At 40.7% G+C, this 22095-nt stretch overlaps 2 protein-coding genes across 2 annotated transcripts; both read right to left on the bottom strand.

Annotated features, from left to right (window-relative positions):
* Positions 1-393: 393 nt before the first annotated feature.
* Positions 394-9532, bottom strand: pwp2h (PWP2 small subunit processome component). Its single transcript, XM_004562621.3, has 21 exons — positions 9376-9532; positions 8920-9032; positions 8186-8280; positions 8000-8099; positions 6505-6648; positions 6288-6423; positions 5952-6196; positions 5268-5411; positions 5112-5182; positions 4863-4999; positions 4501-4649; positions 4254-4401; positions 3987-4137; positions 2786-2966; positions 2543-2690; positions 2124-2232; positions 1683-1748; positions 1181-1399; positions 939-1089; positions 757-831; positions 394-675 (listed from the first exon to the last, which is right to left on the bottom strand). Exons 1-21 carry the CDS (start codon positions 9391-9393, stop codon positions 510-512), a joined length of 2766 nt encoding a protein of 921 aa, XP_004562678.3. The 5' UTR covers positions 9394-9532; the 3' UTR covers positions 394-509.
* Positions 9533-14336: 4804 nt separating this feature from the next.
* On the bottom strand, positions 14337-19962 carry pjvk (pejvakin). The gene is made up of 5 exons (XM_023153464.3): positions 19752-19962; positions 17781-17976; positions 17138-17279; positions 15803-15920; positions 14337-14638 (listed from the first exon to the last, which is right to left on the bottom strand). The coding sequence occupies exons 1-5, from the start codon at positions 19960-19962 to the stop codon at positions 14337-14339; spliced, it is 969 nt and encodes a 322-aa protein (XP_023009232.2).
* Positions 19963-22095: the final 2133 nt, after the last annotated feature.

Raw genomic sequence — 22095 nt, 5'->3', positions numbered from 1 at the left:
ACACTGCCAATGCAGTAAAATATTGCTGAATAGAAACACACAGTGGAACACTACGAGTCATGGATCGGCCTCCCCAGAGCCCGGACCTCAACATTATTTAAGCAGTGTGGGATCATGTTGACACAGAACAGAACAAAAGGCAGAAACATCCAAAGAAGAGCTTTGAATGTCCGTCAAGAAGTCTGGAGAACTATTCCTCAAGATATACACATCACTGCATCTATTTCATTTATTTTCCTAGAAAAAATATGGAGACGTCCAAGACCTTTGCATAATAATGTAAATAACATTTGCTTATAAATGTTCTATATATACGCTAACAAAAAAGAAATCAATAATAATAATAATTATAATCATACAGGGTGACATTTCATTAAACCAAATAAAACCATCCACAGTTATATATGAATTTAATTATAAAAGAACTCTAAAACATCACATCCAAGTACACAAAAATCTGTTTTTCTTTTACAGTTCAACATGTGTCATGCTGTGGCACTGAGGTGGCCCTACAGCATCATTTCTGCATCCTCTAAAGAAGCCTCGCTCATCTCCTCAGACAGCTCTTCATCCTCCTCCTCCTGGTCCTCTGTCTCCTCCTCAGCCGCCCTCTTTAAGCCTCTTTGCTTTGAGAGGGCCACGGCATAGCGGATGTTGTACATGTTGAAGTCGCAGCTACACAAACAAAGCACACATTCAGATCTGTTAAGCTGTATCTGGGCAAAGGCACAACATTTCAGAGGATCTGTAACTTACAGCTTGGAGAGGTCGTCGAAGTGCCTCTGGATGCTCTTCTGTAGCGCCTGCAGCGTGGGCAGGATGGCTCCAGACCTGCATGCCAAAGCAGATGCATTGAAAAATTTGTTGCTGTCATCTTCTGTTCACTTACAGTCATGCTGAACTGAATCTGTGATGTGAATGAGAGCCTGAGGACACACCTGTTCTTCAGTTTCTGTCCGTGCAGCATGAGCAGGTTCTGTGCCCAGGTCATATAGAACTGCAAGTGGCCCGACTTCTCCAAACACGTGGCGATGAAACCCAGCAGCTTCTCGACATAAATGTCAGGAAGAGAGCCGCAAACCACCGAGACTAGGCCAGAAGGACACACAACTCACATCACTCGGGCGTTTCCAAGTGAAAAAGGGAACTCAAAATGTTAAATAAGGTGAAATTCACTCACTCTGCTCATGTGGGACCTTCTCCAACACTTCCTGCTTGAGGGCTTTTTCGTTGAGTCTGAACGCCAGGACTATGGCCGACGCCCACTCCTGAAGGCGCAGCTGTTTGCGTATGCTGGCCGGTGTCACGTCTAGGTCCAGGTCGTACGGGTCGAAGACCAGTGACCCGTCAAGGGAGTAGACCAGCAGGCCCTCAGTGGTGGTGGCCGCCCAACTGCGACCTGAGGAGGAGGAGAACAACTTGACTAACCGGCCGACAAAGCTCGTCTGTAACGGGACGCATGCTTTTCATACATGCTTCATAAACGTGTCTGCTGCTGTCCAGCGAAGTTTGCTGCACGAGATTCAAACACCGTAATGGGAACAGCAAACAACATGAAAAACTGCTGTGATGACGGACAACATCAACATCATGAAGGACAACATCAGTGTTGTCTTCCATCATCCAGTGTTCACAGGATAACATTTTGAAACCATGCTCCAAGCTGTAATTCTGTCACCTACCAGTAGGGGAGAACCGCAGCGAGCTCACTCTGATCTCAGGTTTGAAGTGACGAGAACTCATGTCACCTTTAAGGATGAGCAGACACAAGAATCAGTGAGGGTCGATTCAAAAACATCAGTGAATAAGGCACAAGAGACTTTTTCGTAAAAGGCCTCATGATCCTAACAAAATACAATTACTTAATTACATGGAGGGCTGCCAAAATTATATCATAAAGTCAAGATCAACTCAAGGTCAAAATCAGAGAAAATGTCAAATTCTTAATCACCTAAATGAATCAAAATACATTAAAATCCTCACTTCTAAAGTTTATCGATTTTTAATTCTGGCGGTTTCAGTCCGATCACAGCAATAACCACTTCTGACCACTGCACCTTGTAGCAAACACACCACTTCCACACTTATAATAACTGGTCTGAGCCTTCGTGTGAGGGTTGTACCTCTCCTGACTCCAGGGAGGCTGATGCTGACTCCGTCTCCGTCCCCGGCTCCTTCATCCACCAGAGCCAGACTGCCGAACTCTGTCATCTTCCTCCTGTCCAGGAACTCCTGAAGGTGAAGCAGGACAACAGGATAAGCGAAACCTGTCATAATTAAAACCTCTTCAAGGACTAAAGATGCACATTTTCACGATGAAGCGTCCGATCCATCCATGTTTACTCATCTAGCATACGCTTTTAAAAAATGCCTTAAATTCCTATTTTGGGTTCACCTCGTCTCCTTAACCCCCCCCCCAAAAAAAAAACCCTCAACCATCAACCATAGATCTGTTTTTCCAGGACAGCCGATGCTATTGAATATGTATGCTGCAGTCATGTGACATGGAAATAAACTCGCTGAGCAGACTGTGAGGTCGCACCTCCATAGCGTCGAAGGACAGGTTGCAGGAGATTTCAAACTTCTTTATGAGCATCTGCTCCTTGATGTTGTAGATGCAGACAAACTTGGCCTGACCCCCAGCCAAAACAGACTCCCCGTCCGCAGAGTAACACAGTGATGTAAACGACCTTAACGAGAGACAGAAGAAAAAAATAAAGTCACATTAAACGAGATGATTTGAACCAGTGGAATCAAACCTGAGGCTCAAATCCCATCCACTCACTTGCCCTTGGCGGACTGCTTGGCTGTGATTTTATCCGTCTCCTTGCGGCCTGTCTGCAGGTCGTGTCGTCCAGCAACGGAGCCGTTTTGTGTGGCCGTGTGCGGGTTCCAGAAAGAGATCTCACCGTTCAGAGTGGCCACAGCCAACTCCTGACCGTCGGGGCGGTACGTCACTGCCAAGCCTGAGGAACAAAAGACATTTAAATTTAAAAAATAAATAAATAAAAAAAACACAGTGAGGGAGGCAGAATACAACATAGACATATACAACAAACAAAAGCACAGAGAGAACTCGCCCTGAAGGGCTATGCTGAAACTTGATGTTTTATGCTGATGTCAGCACTAACAATAAAAATCCAGTACAGTGTATAAATGTTTTTCTGTTACTGTGACGTCACATGATGTTGTAGAGCTCAGCCAAAGAAAGTGCTGATGTCCCAAAATGACTGTTATTTTATAATCCAAAGGAAACTATAAAGCCTTTAAATAAATTCGTGTGACCATGAACTTTGACCTTGAAACATTGCATAGTAAAATGGTTTATTTTATCATCTTTACCTATATAATCAGAGCAAAACTGGCTAAAATCTTTGGCTTCTATAAGCTGCAAAAAGTTTAAGATAAATTTAAGGATATATTCATGCACACGTGTAATTTTACAAAACTTCATGGGGTCATAGTGACATTATAGGGCATCGTATTGAAAAAACAAGAAGTGTTGTACAGCTCTCTCTATGCCCTTTCATATGATATATCACTTGATAACTTTTATTTAAATTTTTTTCAACATTGACTTTGCTAACAATGAAGGTCAAGGCCAAATGCATAGCAAACCTAGGTAGTCAAGGCCTAGTATATTTTTGGGAAGTTTGAAGACGATCCATAAAAAGTCGTTACTGATTTTCAGTTTGGTGTGACCTTGACTTGGACGCAGTTTTCACCCAAATGAAATAAGCTTGAGCTGTTTGTAGTATCTACCGTCACACAAAAGGTTGAACATGATATCTTAAAAACTGTGGACGCTAGACTGCTAACAAACAGACAAACATTACAAAAGAAACAAAACCAACTTAAAAGCAACTTGAATCTTTCAATCTGTCCCCCCTCCCCTAGTGGCGGCATAAAAAACAAAAACAAAAAAAAAACAAAACACCCAAATCACAAGACGATCACTGATGGCTTCACGAAGGATCTGAATTTACCATCAGATGTGAGGGGAAGCGTTTCCTTGGTCTGCCAGCTGTCCAGCATGTCCCACAGCCGAACGGTTCGGTCCCACGAGCAGCTGGCCAGGACGGACTGAACCGGACTGAAACAGAGGCAGCTCACCGGACCCTCGTGACCCGCCAGGACCTGTCCGGTCGCAGGAAGGAAGTGTTAATCTGAGGGATCCTGGCAGCTTCAATCAAGTTAGTCTGTCTCATAAGGAAGGATGAAAAAGCGTAATTAAAAAGAAGCATGATGCCTACCTCTAGCAGCCTGCCTGTCTGCATAGACCAGAGGAAGATCTCAAAGGAATCCTGAGCTCCTGCGCTCACCAGCTCCCCACTGGCATCTACTGCGAGGGAGGAGAACTGCGCAGGCCGAGGTGACGTAAAAGTCCTGAAGTTTCGGTATCTGCCAAAAAAAAACAAAAAACCCAAAACAACATTACAGGAATACATTCTCAACCATCTTTTAAAAGAATACACCCCCGTCCTTGCCGCCAGCGCCCACCTGTGCAGGTCGAAGGCTCGGACCGTCCCGTCCAGAGAAGCGCTGACGATGACGAAGCCGCTGGAGGTGAAGGTGACGTTAGTGACGCTGCTGGTGTGTTCGGTAAATGTGACAAAGCAGAGGCCGGTGTTGGTGTTCCACACTTTCACCTGCAGGAATTTATTAACACAGTGTGGAGTCAGAGACGAGACCTTGAGTCTTCATTTATCTGGTATTGAACTAATGATTGGATTCAGGTATGTTGATTCAGGGTGATATCTAAAACCTGCAGGACACCGGCCCTTGAGGCCTGGAGTTTCCCACCCCTGTTCTCCTGTCTCAGCATGGACACATGAAGTTAAAGGCTTCACTCTGAGACTCACTTTGCTGTCGTCCCCTCCCGTCACGATGTACTGTCCGTCTGGAGAGTAAGCCAGCGACGCCATGTTGTTGAAGTGTCCCTGCTGCTTGAACACGTACGACTCACTCTGCCACTCCCACACCAGCAGCTGGCCCATCCCTGAAACAGTCGATGTGTTTACCTTTTGAGTTTTACTCTGCAACACCAGTAAGCTAACGCGCGCGCGCACACACACACACACACACACACGTAAAAACAAACAAATTCTTACGCGAGCACCCAAAGCCGATCCAGTCTCCGGAGCTGTTTATAGCCACCGAGGCAATCCTCTGGTCTGAAATACTGCAGGGAGACACATCCACACGGTTAGATGAGAAAACACATCTGTCCTGTAACTTTTTAAACCCAACCACAGCTTTTCCCTCACCTCAGGGAGTGAATGAGGTTAAACTCTGGAAGTTCGTGCAGGTGGAATATCCCAGAGGCGAAGCCTGTGACCAGGATGTGGTTCGGTTTGTGGTACGCAGCAGCAGTCAAGTTGTTAAAATCCCCTTCTTTGTTGAAAAAGTGTCTGAATGTGGAAACAAAAGGCTGTTTTTAGATCTCACTAAAATCCTAATGCCAGCATTGTCTTCCATTAATGTTACAGAGCTGGATATTCATAATAAATAAAGCCAGAGCTTAAAATAGTGAGGTAAGCATGCAAAACTAACCCCTCTGAGCAAAAAGCTCAAGAATCAGCAAGTTCTTACAAACCAAACAAAGCTAGAATGTGTTTTCCAGCCCTGAAAATTTAACATGGATTCTTCCTGTAATTATGTAGTTATGAAAGCTCATAAATGTTTCAAACAAATCAGACAAAAACAGAAAACTCTGATCCATCCCTGTGAAATTGAAGGGCCGGTAACTGAAAATATTCACAATATGAAGGTAAAAGCTTATATGACATCATTAAATATACTGAAGTTGTTAGCACCCAAAAAAAACCTCATTTGATTTAACTGATTAAACTAATAAATAAAAATAAATATGTAAACTTTAGCAGTTATAAAATCAGAATTGCAATTAGAGAAAAATCAGGAAAAGAATCGGGAAATTGGAGGTGTCTTACTTGCTCATCATCTTGTATCGAACATTCTTCTTCTTCTCTCTCTCTTTGGCGGTTTCAACTTTCCCTCTGATCACCTCTCCCTCCTCTCCCTCCACCTTGTCCCTCTCCTCGCTCTCCTCTTCTTCCTCTTCCTCCCCTTGTCTCGGGAGCTTGGGTTTGTCCTGGCTCTTCTTCAGAATGAGGCCGTCCAGCTCGGTGTTGCTCTCCCACACACACAGCGTCCCGTCCTGGCTCACTGTGTACAGCTGAGTAAACATGCACAAGAGGGATGAACACACAGAACCACACCTACAAACACATATATGTATATATGTAGATTAGCAGAAGTAAACCTACATCTAAGCTGTCCTTTTCAAAGAAACAGCCTACGACGATGTCCTTGTGTCCACCCAGGGAGTAGTAGATCAGGTTGGCCCAGCGCTCTGCACCGAACACCCACGTCGACATGTCTTTGCTGCCCACCACAAAACACCTGGAAGAAAAACGCCACAATCACAATGTATTCCAGTCCAATTACAGGCTTCTTCTGCACTCTCATGTTTGACAAACTCACTTGGAGTCGTCTGTCCAGTCGATGCAGGTGGTTTCATCGTAGGGACCGTAGTAGCTCTTGTCTAAGACAAAGGCATTAAACTCTCGCTTCTTCCCAGGAGCGTGGTACATCAGAGCCACGTTTTCCTTTGTTACAATGAACTTCCTACAAATTAAAAATGCAGCAAACAGTCGTCAGAATAATTTTTGTTCTCTCCAGATAATGATTTTACAGCACACGTCTTTAATGACTTTAAAAAAAAAAAGAAGTGGATGCACAGGTTTGAATTTATTTGGGATTTTCTTCGATCCACAGAGACCTCCACTCATGTTTGCTTAAATGTCCCTGAGTAAGCCGCACCTTGATCAGACACGTTTGGAGCCTTCAACAATCCAGTGGTATAACCTGGCACAGACCCGGCTTTTAAGTGTAGTGCACAAATTTCCAAAAGGGTGGAGGTCGGGGTTTTGGGAAAGCCATTCCAGAAGCTTAATATTTGTTTTATTAATTAAAAAAAAATAGCTTAATCTCACAATCTCACATCTTAAGTTCACATTCACTCCTACAAACATACCTGTTATCATCGTGGCCAAGCTCAATTTCTATCTGGTCTTACCATAAAACGTTTTGACTTGTCCATGTGAGCATCTGCAAGTTTCAGTTGCGCTTAAATGTGTCAATTTTGGAGTATGGGCTTCTCTCTTGGTCGACACCGTCTCAGTCAATGGTGATGTAAATCTGACTTCACCTTGGAAAGACTTGAGCCTTGGTGGTTCCTGAACATCCTAACCAATTTCCTCTCATCTGAGGGTCACAGTTTGGGTCTGCTTCCTATTAAAAGGCCTTGTCAAGTTAAAAGATATTGCTGAACCTTCAGCACCACTTATTAAAAGATTCAAGTGGGTGAATGTATACATTACAGCCTGTATCTATGTGCTTGAACCTGTGGGAATTACATCCATCTCTTCCGCTTATCCTTTTAAGGCAGGGTGCACCCTGGACAGGTCGCCAGTCTGTTGCAGGGCTAACACATAGAGACAGACAACCATTCACACTTGCATTCACACCTATTGGCAATTTAGACCTACCAATTAACCTAACCACACTAACTGCATGTCTTTGGACTGTGGGAAGAAGCTGGAGTACCCAGAAAGAACCCACGCAAACATGGGGAGAACATACAAACTCCACACAGAAACACCCCGGCCTGATGGTGGCAACAGTGCTGACCACCGTGCATGTGAATTACAGAAAATCCAAAATAAATTTAAACTTGTGCACCCAGTTCTTGCTTTTTTTGAAGTCATTAAAGACGTGTGCTGTACAATCATTCCACTCTGGATGAAGATCAGTTTAAAGAAATCATTAAAATCCTGAAATTACCATCACATTCACGCCTATGATGAGTGGATGTAAACGTCCGACTACAACTGTCATATAAACTCTGCTGAGCTGTGTCTTACTAACACCAAGAAGAAGTAGTGCAAAATGCGTCGCACAGTTTGAACGTCCTTACCTTCCATCAGGTGAGAAGCGGATGCTGCTCACAGGTTTGTGAAAGTGGAAATGATGAAGGATGGCTCTGGTGATGAGACTGACCAGCACCGCTGCACCATCTGTTTGACACAAACATGATCAGACACGCTTGGATTTTGTTCTCGTCCGAGTCCTGAAGAAGACCTTAACTGTAAATATTTTGTACCTTCATCCACAACGATCGCCAGGCTCCCATCAGGAGAGAGACCCACACAGGTTATATTCTTTGTCGTGGAGAACGGCAACGTCTCAGACGTGTTGCTGCAGGGCAGAGATTAAAAACACATCAGTCTTATTTTCATTATTTTTAAGATAAGGTGACTTTAATGGTTACTTACTATGCTTTTTCTTACTTTATGACATATATGAAATGTTTATGTGTGCAAATGTAGACAGAGTTTCAAATAAGAAGGCAAATGTGAAAATAATCCTACCAATAGCACAAACTTTACCTGGAGCCCCTCTGCAGGCTTCCAGAAGTTGGCAAATTAGAGGAAAAATGTGCTTTTAGGCAGGAAGGGATAAAGATGTCAAGTGACAGAAGCCAAAAGGTCAAAGAGTTCAGAAGAGAATCATGCAAAGCTACTTCAGTGTAGATTTATCATGACAAATACAACTTTTAGATGCAACTGAATGGAAAATATAATTTATTTTTCATTATCCTACCCCACCTGCACACTGAAACCTATACTGCAGCACAATCAGTTGTATTTTAATGTGGACACCATGAAAAAAAAAAAGTCCGAATACTTTTAAGTGACCACAAAAAACAGTGCATGCAACTCTTCTCTTTGCAGATCCAATAACATCTAGACGCTGGACACTGCATCCAGATGTTGTAGGACAGGACTTTACAGATAACCCTTTCCTGTATGTGTCCTATACCACTGTTTGTCTTACTTCTTCAGGTCAAAGACAGAGATTCTGTTCCCAACTGGACTGATAACAACGTTGCCATCTCTGGAGAAGTTCAAATTTCCCTGGCGATAGACTGCGCCGAGCAAATTGGAAAACTACAAAATAAAAAAAAGTGATTTTACTTTTGATCATCAGCCAAGTGTATGCAGTTCCTGTCAAAACGTGGGAATTCAACACATTCAGAGGCAGATTCATTAAACTGTATTAAAACACAGACACACACGCACAACTAAACCGATATTTTGTTATTATATACACAAGCCGAAATAATTATGAATGATATACCATTGAAAGCAAAAACACTTGAATGTTTACAGCACTTCCAACATCGAAAAACTTATTAAGTCTAAAACTTTTTAAATGGAGTTTGGTCTGACACGCATTCCCGCTACCAAAGCATCGCGACTATAGCAAAGTCGCTAACAGCAGCGCACTTACCCTATAAGCAAACTTCATTTTACTAAATATTCATTAACTTCAGAACATTAATCTTCTTTTTAACTCTTTATAAATCCCAGGACTATGAACGTGAGACCAACATGCTTCTTCTTCCTCCACACGTGTGATGCGTTTTGTTGACAGTCGACACATCCGGTTTGAGTTGACTTGGAAAACTGCACGGCGCCCTCTGGTGACAAGGAGGTTAAAGTACAAGGTTGTAACATAAAAAAGGGGTTTGACTACATGCATAGCTCCCCCCTTCATAACATGTGTATCCACCTGTATAGGCCAGACCTTTTTTTAGAACTCATAAATCTGGATGGTGACAAATAATGTTGGACTGTTGATGTAGATGTTGGAGGTGACTGTGTTATCTGTGTTATTTTAATAATATTAATGTTTTTTAATCAGTCATGTTTATGCAACTAAAGATCATTTTGGAAGTAGAGCAAGATAGTATATGTGCTAGATGTCATTATAGCACATATATAGAGTTATTTAGTCTTTATCCTTCAGATGGCAATTACTCCACAGTGTTGTTATAGGAGGCGAGAGTATCTTCTCTGACACTGGTAATAAACTGCTTTTATCACTGGTAATAAACTGCTTTTATTACCAGTTTATTTCTCAGTTGGGGACTCACACCCTCAATTTATCTAAGTTAAAGTCAGACACATGGCCATTACCCCGCATGGTTGCACACCGACGTGTTATTCTCAAGATGGGATTTCTGAAGGGAGACTTATGTAAGTATTGGTCACTGGCAGAGACAGTATTTGACCAAGTATCCCAGAGCACGATGTTCAGCTTAAAATAAATATGCAATACTTCTTAAGAATAAAGTAAACAAATTCTAAAGCTATCTTAAAGGTACTTTTTATGATTAACACTGGCAGAATTTGACTACATCTTTTACCACTGGGGGCAGTGTTTCACTAGTGGTTTTCATTACCTGTGCTGATGCGTAACTTATGACAACCTGTTTCTTTTTTGCTCTCCCCATTTCCCCAAGGTGGCTTTATCTTTCCCCAGGTCTTTGTGGTTAATCTGCTTTTTAAATAACACCGGGTACAATATTGGTAATATGTGTGTTGTCAAAGGAGCTTGCAAAAAAAAAGCGTCTGGACTTCTTTAAGTTGCTTGAAGACGTTTCACCTCTCATCCGAGAAGCTTCTTCAGTTCTAAGGTCAAATGGTGGAGAGTCCCAGATATAAACCTAGTGGGAGTGACCCCCCACAGAGGGACAAAAGGACCCCCTGATGATCCTCTAATCGCCTGAGCCAAGGTGGGAAACTGGGCGTGGGTCCCAATCAGCCAGAGTTTCGGGTGTGTTCATTGTGAAACCTGGCCCCACCTTATCATGCGAATTCCTGAGGTCAGATGGCCCAGGATGTGAGTGGGCGTTAAGGCGTCTGGGAAGGGATCTCAAAACTGGATTATAGATGGCAGAGAGTTGGTGTCGTAAACCCCCGCCTCTGTTCAAAGATGGTCGCTCACAGTGGACATAGATGGCTTCTTTCACTCCTCTTTCAAACCATCTGTCCTCTCTGTCCAAAATGTGAACATTGGCATCCTCGAAAGAGTGTCCTTTATCCTTAAGATGCAGATGGATTGGGACCCACGCCCAGTTTCCTACCTTGGCTCAGGCGATTAGAGGATCATCAGGGGGTCCTTTTGTCCCTCTGTGGGGGGTCACTCCCACTAGGTTTATATCTGGGACTCTCCACCATTTGACCTTAGAACTGAAGAAGCTTCTCGGATGAGAGGTGAAACGTCTTCAAGCAACTTAAAGAAGTCCAGACGCTTTTCTTTGCAAGCTCCTTTGACTACGATGACCTGGATGACTGAGAACCTTCACAGAAATATGTGTGTTGTTTTCTTTATCTTTTTTTTTTCACTGGAAAGCACTTTCGTCAACCATGTTGCTTTTAAAGTGCTCTATAAATAAAGTTGGATTGGATTTTAAAATAAAAGTTGAGCTGATTTTAATGTATTACAAGGAGTGTTTTTCATTATTATTTTTTAAATAAACATACAGTGTTTATATTAGATGCTGTACTAGGATTAAGCTCAAGGATGATAAAAGGTCATGTGATTTTGTTGCATTCAATTTGTATGCAGCAAAATGAAAAACAAGTTACCACATGTTGTTTTTTAATTTGGTAATTAATTGATAAAATGTTAAAGTGGATCTGACAGCGGTGGATGGCGAGCCATGCACACCGGCGCCAAATAACTCACAAACCACAGCTGACATGAGTTGGATATAAACAAAGTATATCATGTAAATAAAGTATATCAGCCAACATACTGGACACTGTTCTGCTGAACAAACACATATTATCCAATATTGTAGCTGGTGTTATTTAACCCTCTGAGGTCCAGGGTATAATTGGCCGTTTTTGACTACTTTTGATTTTACCTCTACATTTCAACTTTAAAAACTGTTTATCTTGCCTTGTCATCATTATTTGTTTATCATTATTTTCAGCACAACCTCAAATATCTGAAATTTGAGTTATTTTTTCATTTTGGCATACCATATTAGCACAATTGATATAATTTCAGACAAAAAATTAAAAATCAGAGTAGAAAAAAGTTATATTTTTTACTATAAAACCCACAAACATGTTTAACAAATAATTTTCATAACTTGAAATGCAAATAGAAATCGTACATTTGTAAAAATTATGCACAAGTTTTGCAAACAACAAAGTTATAAGGTACTATTTACCTAAAAATGCAATCAAGGCCTCAGGCATTTTTTTATATAACCATTTAAATCTATTTACAGAACAATCAGGTGTGCTGCATCAAATAAAAAGGTACACAAATTATTTGTGCCAGTCCAAAAAAAAAAGAAAAATAGTTTGTGTCCAGTATAAGACAGAGGAGAACACCAAACCCTGCAGGTCTGACAGCAGGAGGTGCATCAGTCCTGTTTTCCATGTGGGATGAGCGTTTACACTGGAATCTGCCTTTGGTGGCTTTTTTGGAACAAATGTGACATTCACTAGTATATCTGACACACAATACCAAACAATAACTACACAACACACTAACTACAGCCTCCAAACACGCTAAACGTCACTAATGTCGCTCTGAAAACTCTCTCTCTCTTTCTTTCGATCGCCCGCTTTCCGTCGCGGGTGTCACTCCTAAAACGTCCCCCTCTCCCGAAACAACCAAGTGTCACATGTTGCCATATAATTTTTTGGATTGGCTGACATGGTAAATTTTAACACCAATAGGGAAGGGATGTTTTTTTCTTTTTTCACTCGCAAGCGGAGAGTGTTTGCTGTCCACAGAAAACGCAGTTTTTTCCGTTCTTCCCGCTGTAAACACCGCGGTTTTGTTCAGAAAAAAACATGGCGTGAATTTTTTTTATCATAACTGGTTTTACGTGGCCCATCGATACAATTCAAAAAATGTCGACCCAAGTTGAAATGGAGACTCTGAGTTGCTGCATCTTGTAGCTGTGTAGTCTTAAATTGGTCATGTGATTTTGACACGCTGGTGCATCAGTCAACCCCAGAGGGTTAAAGGTGCAGTGTGCACAATCTCACCACTAGATGTCAGTAGATGTGCCACAATTCAATTTTGAGGCAGTGATTCTGCTCACAACTTTGCCACTCACTCTCACTTTGGGTTGTGTCTAACCCTCATCTCCTTGCCTTTTTTGAAGAATAATTTTCTTCTTTTTTTTTGTACAATTTATTTTCAATAACACGAGAGTCATCATTATGCTGATCAGGTGTGTTCAAGCCTTAACAAAATGAATCTACTTTTCATTGGCATATGGAGAGAAAAATAAGATAAAGATCAAGCTTTCTGCAATACCTGAAACACCAGCGGAGCTACTGAAAATCAGTATCAATATTAAACTATATACTATTGTGTGTATTTTGTGAGTGTAAAAAAAGAGAAATTACACTTTATTAATTTTCTTCTTGTCTGCAGGCCATTAATAATACATTTTAAGGTAGAAACGACGGGCCACCTACAGCCATGATTGGCCACAGGGGCCAGACTTTGGACATGCCTGGGTTACACTGACTCATTGCACCATCTTGTGGTACAAATTGTTATTACACAAAAAGTGCAGCATGGCTCTCTTTAAATGTACATACATAGACTTTAAGCCATACAAAATATTTGAAAGTAGAACTTACTTTTTTACATATTTTTCATTCTTACATCTTTCAGATCATCAGACAGATTTTAATATCAGACAAAGGTAACCTGAGTAAATTAAAAATTCAGTTTTTAAACAACGATTTCATTTATTAAAGCAAATTAACTCTATTAAGGGAAAAATTCTATCCAAACCTACCTGGCACAGCATTTTACAGTTTCAAGTACCTTTAATGATGTGTTCAACCAGGTGTTCACTTAAATAATAAGTTAAAATAAGAACAGAAAGATAGAAATATGTTACCCCTAAAACATCTTATTTTCCTAGTAAAAAGACATACAGCCTTGATAATAGTAGATTAGGACATAACTATTGCTGACTTTATGGCTCTTGTGTAGTTGTGTTTCTTAGCATGTTAGAAGTGCATGTCTTTAAATAAAACAATCCCAAAGGAACAAAAATAATTTTTTAAACTGAAATTCAAGCGAGACAAATTTAAAACAGAAACTCAACATCAGTGACACACTTGGAACTTGTTCCTCACTGGCCTTCACACGATCCCTCCTCCTATCTATTTTTAATACCCTCAGTTAATAATAAATCAGCTGGCAGCTACAGTACACACACAGCACACGTGCAGAAATGCGCCGGTGCCATTGGGAAACTGAAAATGATACACCACAAAGGTACGGATAGCACCAGGTTTATGTTTACATCTTTTACTGGATCACTTGGCTGCAGCTGAAGACATGGTGTGTTGAGGCTGTCGGCAGGAGTGATAAACAGTCGCACTTGTATCACTTGTGAGAAAAAAAGGCCTTTTTCACCTCAAGGTTTTATGCCAGAGATCAAAACAGGGTACCACATGCAGCCGGACGTATTTCTGGCCCCCAGTCGAGCACTCCAGGCAGCCGTACACGGTTTCCCGCCGTTGGTTGCCCATCCCGCAGAGTGCGCAGGGGCCCTTGGGGATGTTGTGTTTGAGGAGGTTGACCCTTGTATGTGAGCTTTCCCTCAAGTAAGCGGTGGAAATGTCCGTCATGCTGGCAGCCTTCTCGTAGTAGTCGGTCACCATGTCGTCTATGTAGGTGTCAGAGTGGGTGAGCTCTTCGAATGTTCGGTCATCTACACAGGGGTTGGATTACAGTGGACTCAGTCTATCAGAAGGATGGGTCAGTTTATTTAATGAAAAATACTGTAATCATACCTGCTCTAAAGGGGTTTCCGTAGATGATCCCAGAGAGGAAGCGGCGTAGTCGCCCCATGGAGAAGCGACCAATGAAACCACCAAGCTGCTCCCTGATCTGCTCACGCTCAAAGCCTCCCTGTGACTCCGGAGCCACACAAATATCTGACACACAGGAAGAAGAAAACCAGGCGATGTGCGTTGTTTATTATTATTTTTGTAACAAATCAAAATTTCATTATTGACTTTGTATATCTCTAATAACAAGTTAGTCTATGGAATGCTGGAGTAAGATTTGTTATGGTTTTGCTATGCTAAAAGTTTATTCTTGCTGCAGTATCAAACACTTCAAAAACTTTAGTAGTTGTAGTAAGGGGTGGCCAGTGTGGAGACTGAACCTGGTCTAAAAGTTCCTTCAATGCCTGGACATTAGCTTGGATGCTGTGTTCAATCACTCAAAAACATTAAATTCTTATTTAAAACACTTTATGACTTCATTCCAAGACTTCAAATGTGTGTTCACTAGCTGGTACTGAAGTGTCAGAGTCCCTCTGTGATTTTCACTACAGGAACACAAGGAGTCACGCAGCCTAACAGGTAAAGTATCTGCCATCCGACACTTTATCCATTAGATAAAGTCCCAGAAATCCAGATGAGGTTACAGGCGTTGCCCAGCTGAAATTCAGAATAATTTGTTTCTAGATGATTTCATGAAACGTGTTATCAAACCAATTCAGTAATTAACGGATGTTTTTACAACCACCATCGTCCCAAATTGATGACAAGCTTCAAACACTCAAATAAATGTCACGCAGGCTCACAATTATGGTTTCAAATCATTTTGAGTATTTCATTTTTGACTGTTTCTGACCATTTAGACTTATTTCATCACTTACACTTCACGTAGTTCTTCATACAGATTTTGTCACCTTACCTGTTGACTATAAGTTCACCTGCTTTCATAGTGACAGTTAGCCTGCAAGGCTTTAAAGACTAAAGCTAAAACTTCAAAGGGTCAGACACTTCAAAGCCATTTGAAGTGCTTCATCTCATAAACATGAATTAATTGGCTAATTAACGATTGGCATGGTTTGCCCACCTACCAAGTCGTCCATCCAGTCGAACAAAGAGCTCACAGATGCTGAAGGCGATGGTGGTGTGAGCTGGGATGACAATGGCCTTGTCTCGACCTTTGGGGTTTCTGCCGTCGTCAATCTGAAACTGGAGCAAAGCAGGAAGCTGATAATTACACATGGAAAAGGCGGTTAAACGGAGAATTTGGGATTAGGTGAGGGAAAAATGATTGAGTTAGGGCTCGTTATTTTGAGTAAATGATTGGGAGATGGATTGTTCACTGCCCTTGACACATTTGTTTTAAATATAAGTGTTATGAATTTAAGCATGGCCCCATTACATACATAGAGACATAAAGTTTATTTCTATAGCAGATTTTCAGAACAACTTCAGCTGATCAAAGTGCTGTACACATTATGCCAAAATATACATTAACGATTTACAATCACTAATTAAACTATAAATACACATACATAAACAATAAAAGTCAATAAAACTTATCTAAATAAACAATAATTCAAGTAAATAAGACTATTTGTGCAGTAAAAGCCAGGATACTGAGCTCAGCTAGAACTGGCAGTGAGTGAAAGTAAGGAGTTTTATTTAAAATTTAAAATATTTAAAAATATCTGTGAAGGTTCTCAGTCATCAAGGTCATCGTAGTCTAAGGAGCTTGGAAAGAAAAGCATCTGGACTTCTCTAAGTTTCCTTAAAGATGTTTCAACTCTCATCTGAGAAGCTTTTTCAGTTCTAAGCAACTGGTGGAGAGTCCCAGATTTTCAGCCATATGGGAACGTCCCCAAGAGGGTCATGGACCCCCTAATGATCCTTTATCTAATCACATGAGCCGAGGTGGGTCACAATCAGCCAAGGTTTCGGGTGAACCCATTGTGAAGCCTAGCCCCACCCTATTATGTGACTTACTGAGGTCAAATGGCCCAGGATGTGAGTGGGCGTTAAGACACATTAAAAATGGTTGAGTAATTGGGCAGCTCTTGTGTGAAAGAGTAAATTGTTCCACAGAATGGAGACAGCCACTGAAAAATCTAGTTTTTGAGGCTGGATCTAGGAACATTCAAGAGCAGTTGGTTTCCAAACATCAAGAGTGTAGGGCTTTAAAGGTTAAGTCAAGTAGGCTGGCACCAAATCACTGAGACTCTTAAAGACAAGTTTAGGTATCCCAGTAAAGGTGTAAAAGCATGAACTACTCTTTCTTCATCTTACCAAGGAAGCTTAATTTAAAAAACTCATCAAACAGCTAAAAAAAAACTTATGAAAAGCCAGTAAACATTAATCTAATTCTAACCCTGGATGGGTCTTGGTCCTGGAGGGTGTTAAGATAAAACAACTACAGGTATTTTTACCCTCATGGTGGTCCCTCTCATGCCAGCATGCACGGTCAGAGAGCATTGACGCGTGGTGCGAATACTCTCCACGACAACACAGAGGACACTGCGTCCGCTCTCCTTTGACTGACGAATCAGGCAGTGATCCAGGTCCACCTTCCTGGAAGATCAAAAAATGAGAGCTTGAATTAAACATGAACTCATTAACACCTGTTAAAGTCAAGCAAGGCAACATCTCTGGCTTGTATTGTCCAATTGCATGTAGCCCCTGTATGTATGTATGAAGGTGTAGAATAACATGATTGTTTATACAGGGAAACCCTCTTCTCACATTCTCCGTGTAACAAAGAGGTCGAAGGTCAGACAACTTATTGTGGACATAAGGAGAATACTTCAATGCAGATACCTGAAATATCCGATTTACAAAGTGCCATAATTTAAGAACTTTTCCTAGGGTATTTTATGCTTACTTTTCAAATTGATAAATAATTGATTAAAGAAATATATCCTTCTACTTGATTATTAATAAAGCACTACCTCAAAGTAACTTCATCTAATCTGTATTGAGAAACTATCATGATATTGATGCTTTAACATCCAGCACATGTAGATAAAAGCCCCTGCTGAGCTGCTGTTATACCCTGTCTGTCAATGCATATACCTGGAGTTGAGTTCACGCAATAACGTTGGCACCTCCAGCTCGTGTTTGGTCACAATGCCAAAGGAGGCTTTTACAGCCACTGAGTCTGACCCGCTGATGTTGAACCCCACATCATTGATGATGTGGTTCCCTAACCGACCATTGAGAGCTACATCAGATTTATCTTCGTAGTTGAGGAGTTGGTAAGAGGAAACCCCTGCAAAAGAAAACAATAGTTAAGATTATGGTTAACTTATGCTTTTGTAAGCATTAACTGTAAGTAGGTCCGACTCCAGTCCCAACAGTAAAATGGTATCTGTTCATGCATAGGTTAAATAATACTTATATAACATATAACATATACTTTAACAATTAAAGTACATTTTAGAATATTTGTGGCAGCAGTGAAACATTTTTTATAGTGTTAAAATGTTTATTTAAGAAATTAACTGTTTTTTTTCTTAGAATGAAGAAAATTAATCATGTCTCAAAAACTTGAAAACTATAAAAATGTTTTATGTCTCACTCTAACAAACTACAGGAAGCCAAAGAACTCAAAGAACTATTTGTTATGACAAAAATTTTCAGAAGAGCGTCTCTGAATGTACAACATTCAACCTTGAAGCAGATGGGCAGCACCACATTGGTGGAGGAATTGCTTTATCAGTCAGATTAAGCTGGTGAATATATGCAGCTTTGATGTCCTTTTCACCACGGAAATAATCAAAGTTGTGATTCTCTGCACATTACTTTAAAATTATTGTCTAACTACAGTGAAAGTATTAACAACATGGCTGCTACGTGCTGAAAAATGCTTTCAGAATGACTGGCAATAGGCTTAGATTAGCTTGTTAGCCTTTTTTTGTCTGTTTTATTATTGCGTTAGATTGATAATACTCTGAAGAACTGTATAGTGATAAATAATAACAAGAAAACAGTTGGTTATCTATGTATGGATTAAAAGCTAGGAGCAAGGGGAGACAACTAGCCTAGCTAATAGTAAAGCTCCCAAATGAGCCATATTAGATGTTTTTCTGCTTGCTAACTAGCTAGCTTGTTAAGCTCCTGGGCTCCTACTCCACAAACATAAACAGTGGTCACCTCAGAAACATAACAAGCTACCAGATTTGCTCATGTGGGTTGTAAATGATTAGAGAAAACAAAGTTCGCCTAAGTTAAGATTTGTTGTGAAACCTAAAGATGACCATATTGCAAACATTACTTATTATAATTAAATAATATTAAGGCTAAAGATTATTAGAACCTACAGAAGTTCATTTGAAACTTTAGTGGAGGTAACAACGTTTTCAGATAGTAAATCAGATATGTTGGGTTTTATATTTATTTTTGTCCATGTATCCATATAACATTTTAATTGAGGTTTTACTGACATAAAACCACTACAGACTACAGACATACTATGATCATTTTGCGTCGCACGTTTTCACTTGCAGCCAATTGCAGACAAGCATGAGAAAACTACCGGTGACCATGGCAATCTGCTAGCAACAAAGCAATGACTGCAAAGTTTTTGGTGGGTTGCGTGACTATAAAGGCTTTATGCTTGTTTTATGGTTGCGTGGTTACATCTGTTTGGGGTGTTTGCCTACACAAAGCTTATAGATAAGCGTTTTCAGATTAGATTAGATAAAACGTTATTAATCCCTCGGGTGGGTTCCTCTGGGAAATTCAGCCTATGCAAATGTGTTCCCGTTCAGTCCTTAAGGCGTGTAGCTCATTGGTGCATAGGTTGCTTGGAATCAGCGAAAAAACATCAAAGATTTAAAAAATACTGTATGTAAATTAGAGACAGTGGCTGCAGTGGACAGCAGTCTTTATATATTCAACAAAATGCAGGAGCATGATACAATACTTAGAGTGGAATAAACTTATTTTTCCCCAATCTTAAACCTTTTAAAGGGAAAAGGCTCATGTTTCAACATAAAATTTAGTTATATTTACTCAGATATGAATTTTCTGACATTAATGTACCTGCTGTGATCTCTTTCTCGCCCACCAGGATGTCTTTCAGTGAGAAAGGTGTTGAGGCATACTTGTCCTTCTTCCAAAAATGCTTCCTCCTCTTTCTGGTAACCAGGCTGAGGGGCTGGTAGCGGTCAGCCTCACTCAGGCTCGGGACAGGGATCAACCTCCCTGTGTCTCCCACCTGCTTCACAAAGTTTTTGGTCGCTGCAGCAAACATTTCTAAAGATGCATAAATATCGAACCAGGTAAAAAAAACAGCTTGTACTCGACTGCTGGGCACCCTTTGCTTGTATTGGTTATGGTGAGGAGTGCTCTCTCTCAATGGGGAAGCTGATTCGGGAGTGTTCTTACAAACTCGTGAAATGTTAAATAATGCAGGGAATTTGTAAGGGAATATGGGACAGTGAGGTGTGTGTTAACCTGATAGGTTGCTGTAGGCCTGCACCTTCCTGTCACCTCACAAATAAGGTGGAAGAAGTAATTATAAGTGCCTGTTTTGTACTTTTTGCCATCTGTATTTGGAAAATTTGATTTTCAAGGCATACTTAAAGTATGGAAGTCTATTGCTATTAAGTATTAAAGGAATTATACAGATGGTATTGTTGCTACATGTTCCTCTTTGAGTCTAATACACGAAACATCTGCTATGGCCATTAGTCTATCTTCATTCAGCCTGAAAACGGTCTGGACTTTTTCTCTTTGTCAGGGATGCCTCTGTGGTTTTTGTAGGATTAAATGTTTTTGCATCTGAGCTTTTTTTAGTTTGGATAATGTCAACCTTTCTGACTGGTGGCTTCCACACACAGTGTGTCCTGCATGCATGATGGTGGGTTGATCTCTCCTGTGGTTGCACTGCTTTCTAGTCTATACAACCAGAAATAGTATGTTTGAAGGTTTAAAGCTTTCTTGCCACAGAAGCTAAAGACAGCGTTAGCTTTCTATGCATTACACTCCCTTTAATTTTTTAACTTTTAGGTCAAAAAAAGTCATGGATTTGCTTGTAAGTGTTATTTTTGTGTTTAAAAAAAATCTTGCTGTAATTCACAGTTATATTGTTCTAAGTTGTAACCTCACCTTCTGTCACCAGTTTAGGCCATTTCATCAAGAAAACAAGACTCATTTTTGTACATAAAAATGTAGGTTTATGAGGTTAGGGTCGTATACCAGCTTTAACCATTGTGACAAATCACATTAATGAGAGTAAAACATGTACTGTTGACATGCTCAGTCTTCCCAGAGAAAATCAACAGGCAACAAGGTTGTTTGACAGTCTAACCCCCATGACCTGAAGTGAAAAGGATATCTTCTCTAACCATTAGTCCATCACAGCAGGGAAAAAAGTGCATGGATATACAGAACCTGAGCTCTCATTTGACAGAGGAACTGACTTCCCATCTGCTTGAGTTTTTGTCCCTGGTGGCTTCATGATGAGAAATCAGCGTGTTCTTCAAGCACCTGAAACACTTCCTGTCTTGTTCAGCAAAGGAAACAAGTGAAATCCACCTCACCCACTGAGAGAAATGTTACTTTAGGAAGACCCTGACAACTCAGCTGAAGCTAATATTACTCATGAAAACAAACATATTCTAGTGGAGACAATGACAGAGGAGTCATGGTGTTTGTTTTGCCATCCACCTCTGGGACATCACTTTGGGGACTGAGGATCAGCTTGACATAGTGACTTGGCAAACAGCTTTTATCTGGAAAACAGATTGAATGGATGTAACATGCGCACCGTATACCGCTCCAGCTGGAGTGCACAGATGTTGGACAGATATATCAGGTTGATAGCAAAGTTTCCAACAAATTCCTTCTGGTACTAAACAAAGAGATAAGGATTTGTATAAACCGCTGTAAATGTAGTTTCATGTGGACACTAAATGTTCCCAAATTACACTGAAATCATCAGAAATCATCAGCTAGAGCAGCAGTCCCCAACCTTTTTTGCGCCACGGACCAATTTAATATCAGACTTTATTTTCAGGGATCAGCCTTTAAGGTGTCGCAGATAAATACAACAAAATAAAATGATACAAGCAAGACAAAAACTGTGGTATTTTGTAAATATAACAATAAACACAAATTCACTGTGTAGTTGTATTTAACTTTAACTGTATTAGCAGCGTCCTCCTTAAATGCGCCAACAACATTGAGAGCAACTTCTTCCTCTCTGCCCCTTAATGCTCTCTGGTTGCTATGGTAACACATAAATATTTCTTTCAAAATAAGACACACAAGTACAACTCGGGAAAAGACCCAGGAAACCGAGTTAACGATAAAACCCCTGAAAACCTTAAATTTCACACCTGAGCCTCAACTCTCGTGGCCCGGTACCAAATGACTCCCCAAC

Source organism: Maylandia zebra, linkage group LG23 (genome assembly GCF_041146795.1).
Source record: "Maylandia zebra isolate NMK-2024a linkage group LG23, Mzebra_GT3a, whole genome shotgun sequence".
Lineage (NCBI taxonomy): Eukaryota > Metazoa > Chordata > Actinopteri > Cichliformes > Cichlidae > Maylandia > Maylandia zebra.
The sequence above is the reverse complement of the archived record's forward strand: the minus strand, read 5'-3'. Positions and strand labels throughout refer to the sequence as shown.

Bases quoted from the DNA above. Each gene is read 5' to 3' on its own strand.
- pwp2h (XM_004562621.3), bottom strand. The intron at 1,090-1,180 runs GTGAGTGAATTT...CTTCTGGCCTAG, and splicing joins GAAGGTCCCACATGAGCAGA to TCTCGGTGGTTTGCGGCTCT. The intron at 832-938 runs GTGTGTCCTCAG...TTTGGCATGCAG, and splicing joins GGACAGAAACTGAAGAACAG to GTCTGGAGCCATCCTGCCCA.
- pjvk (XM_023153464.3), bottom strand. From the start codon at position 19,962: ATGTTTGCTGCAGCGACCAAAAACTTTGTGAAGCAGGTGGGAGACACA. The intron at 17,280-17,780 runs GTATATGCATTG...TTGATCTTCCAG, and splicing joins TTGCGTGAACTCAACTCCAG to GAAGGTGGACCTGGATCACT. The intron at 15,921-17,137 runs GTAAAAATACCT...GCTTTGCTCCAG, and splicing joins TGAGAGGGACCACCATGAGG to TTTCAGATTGACGACGGCAG.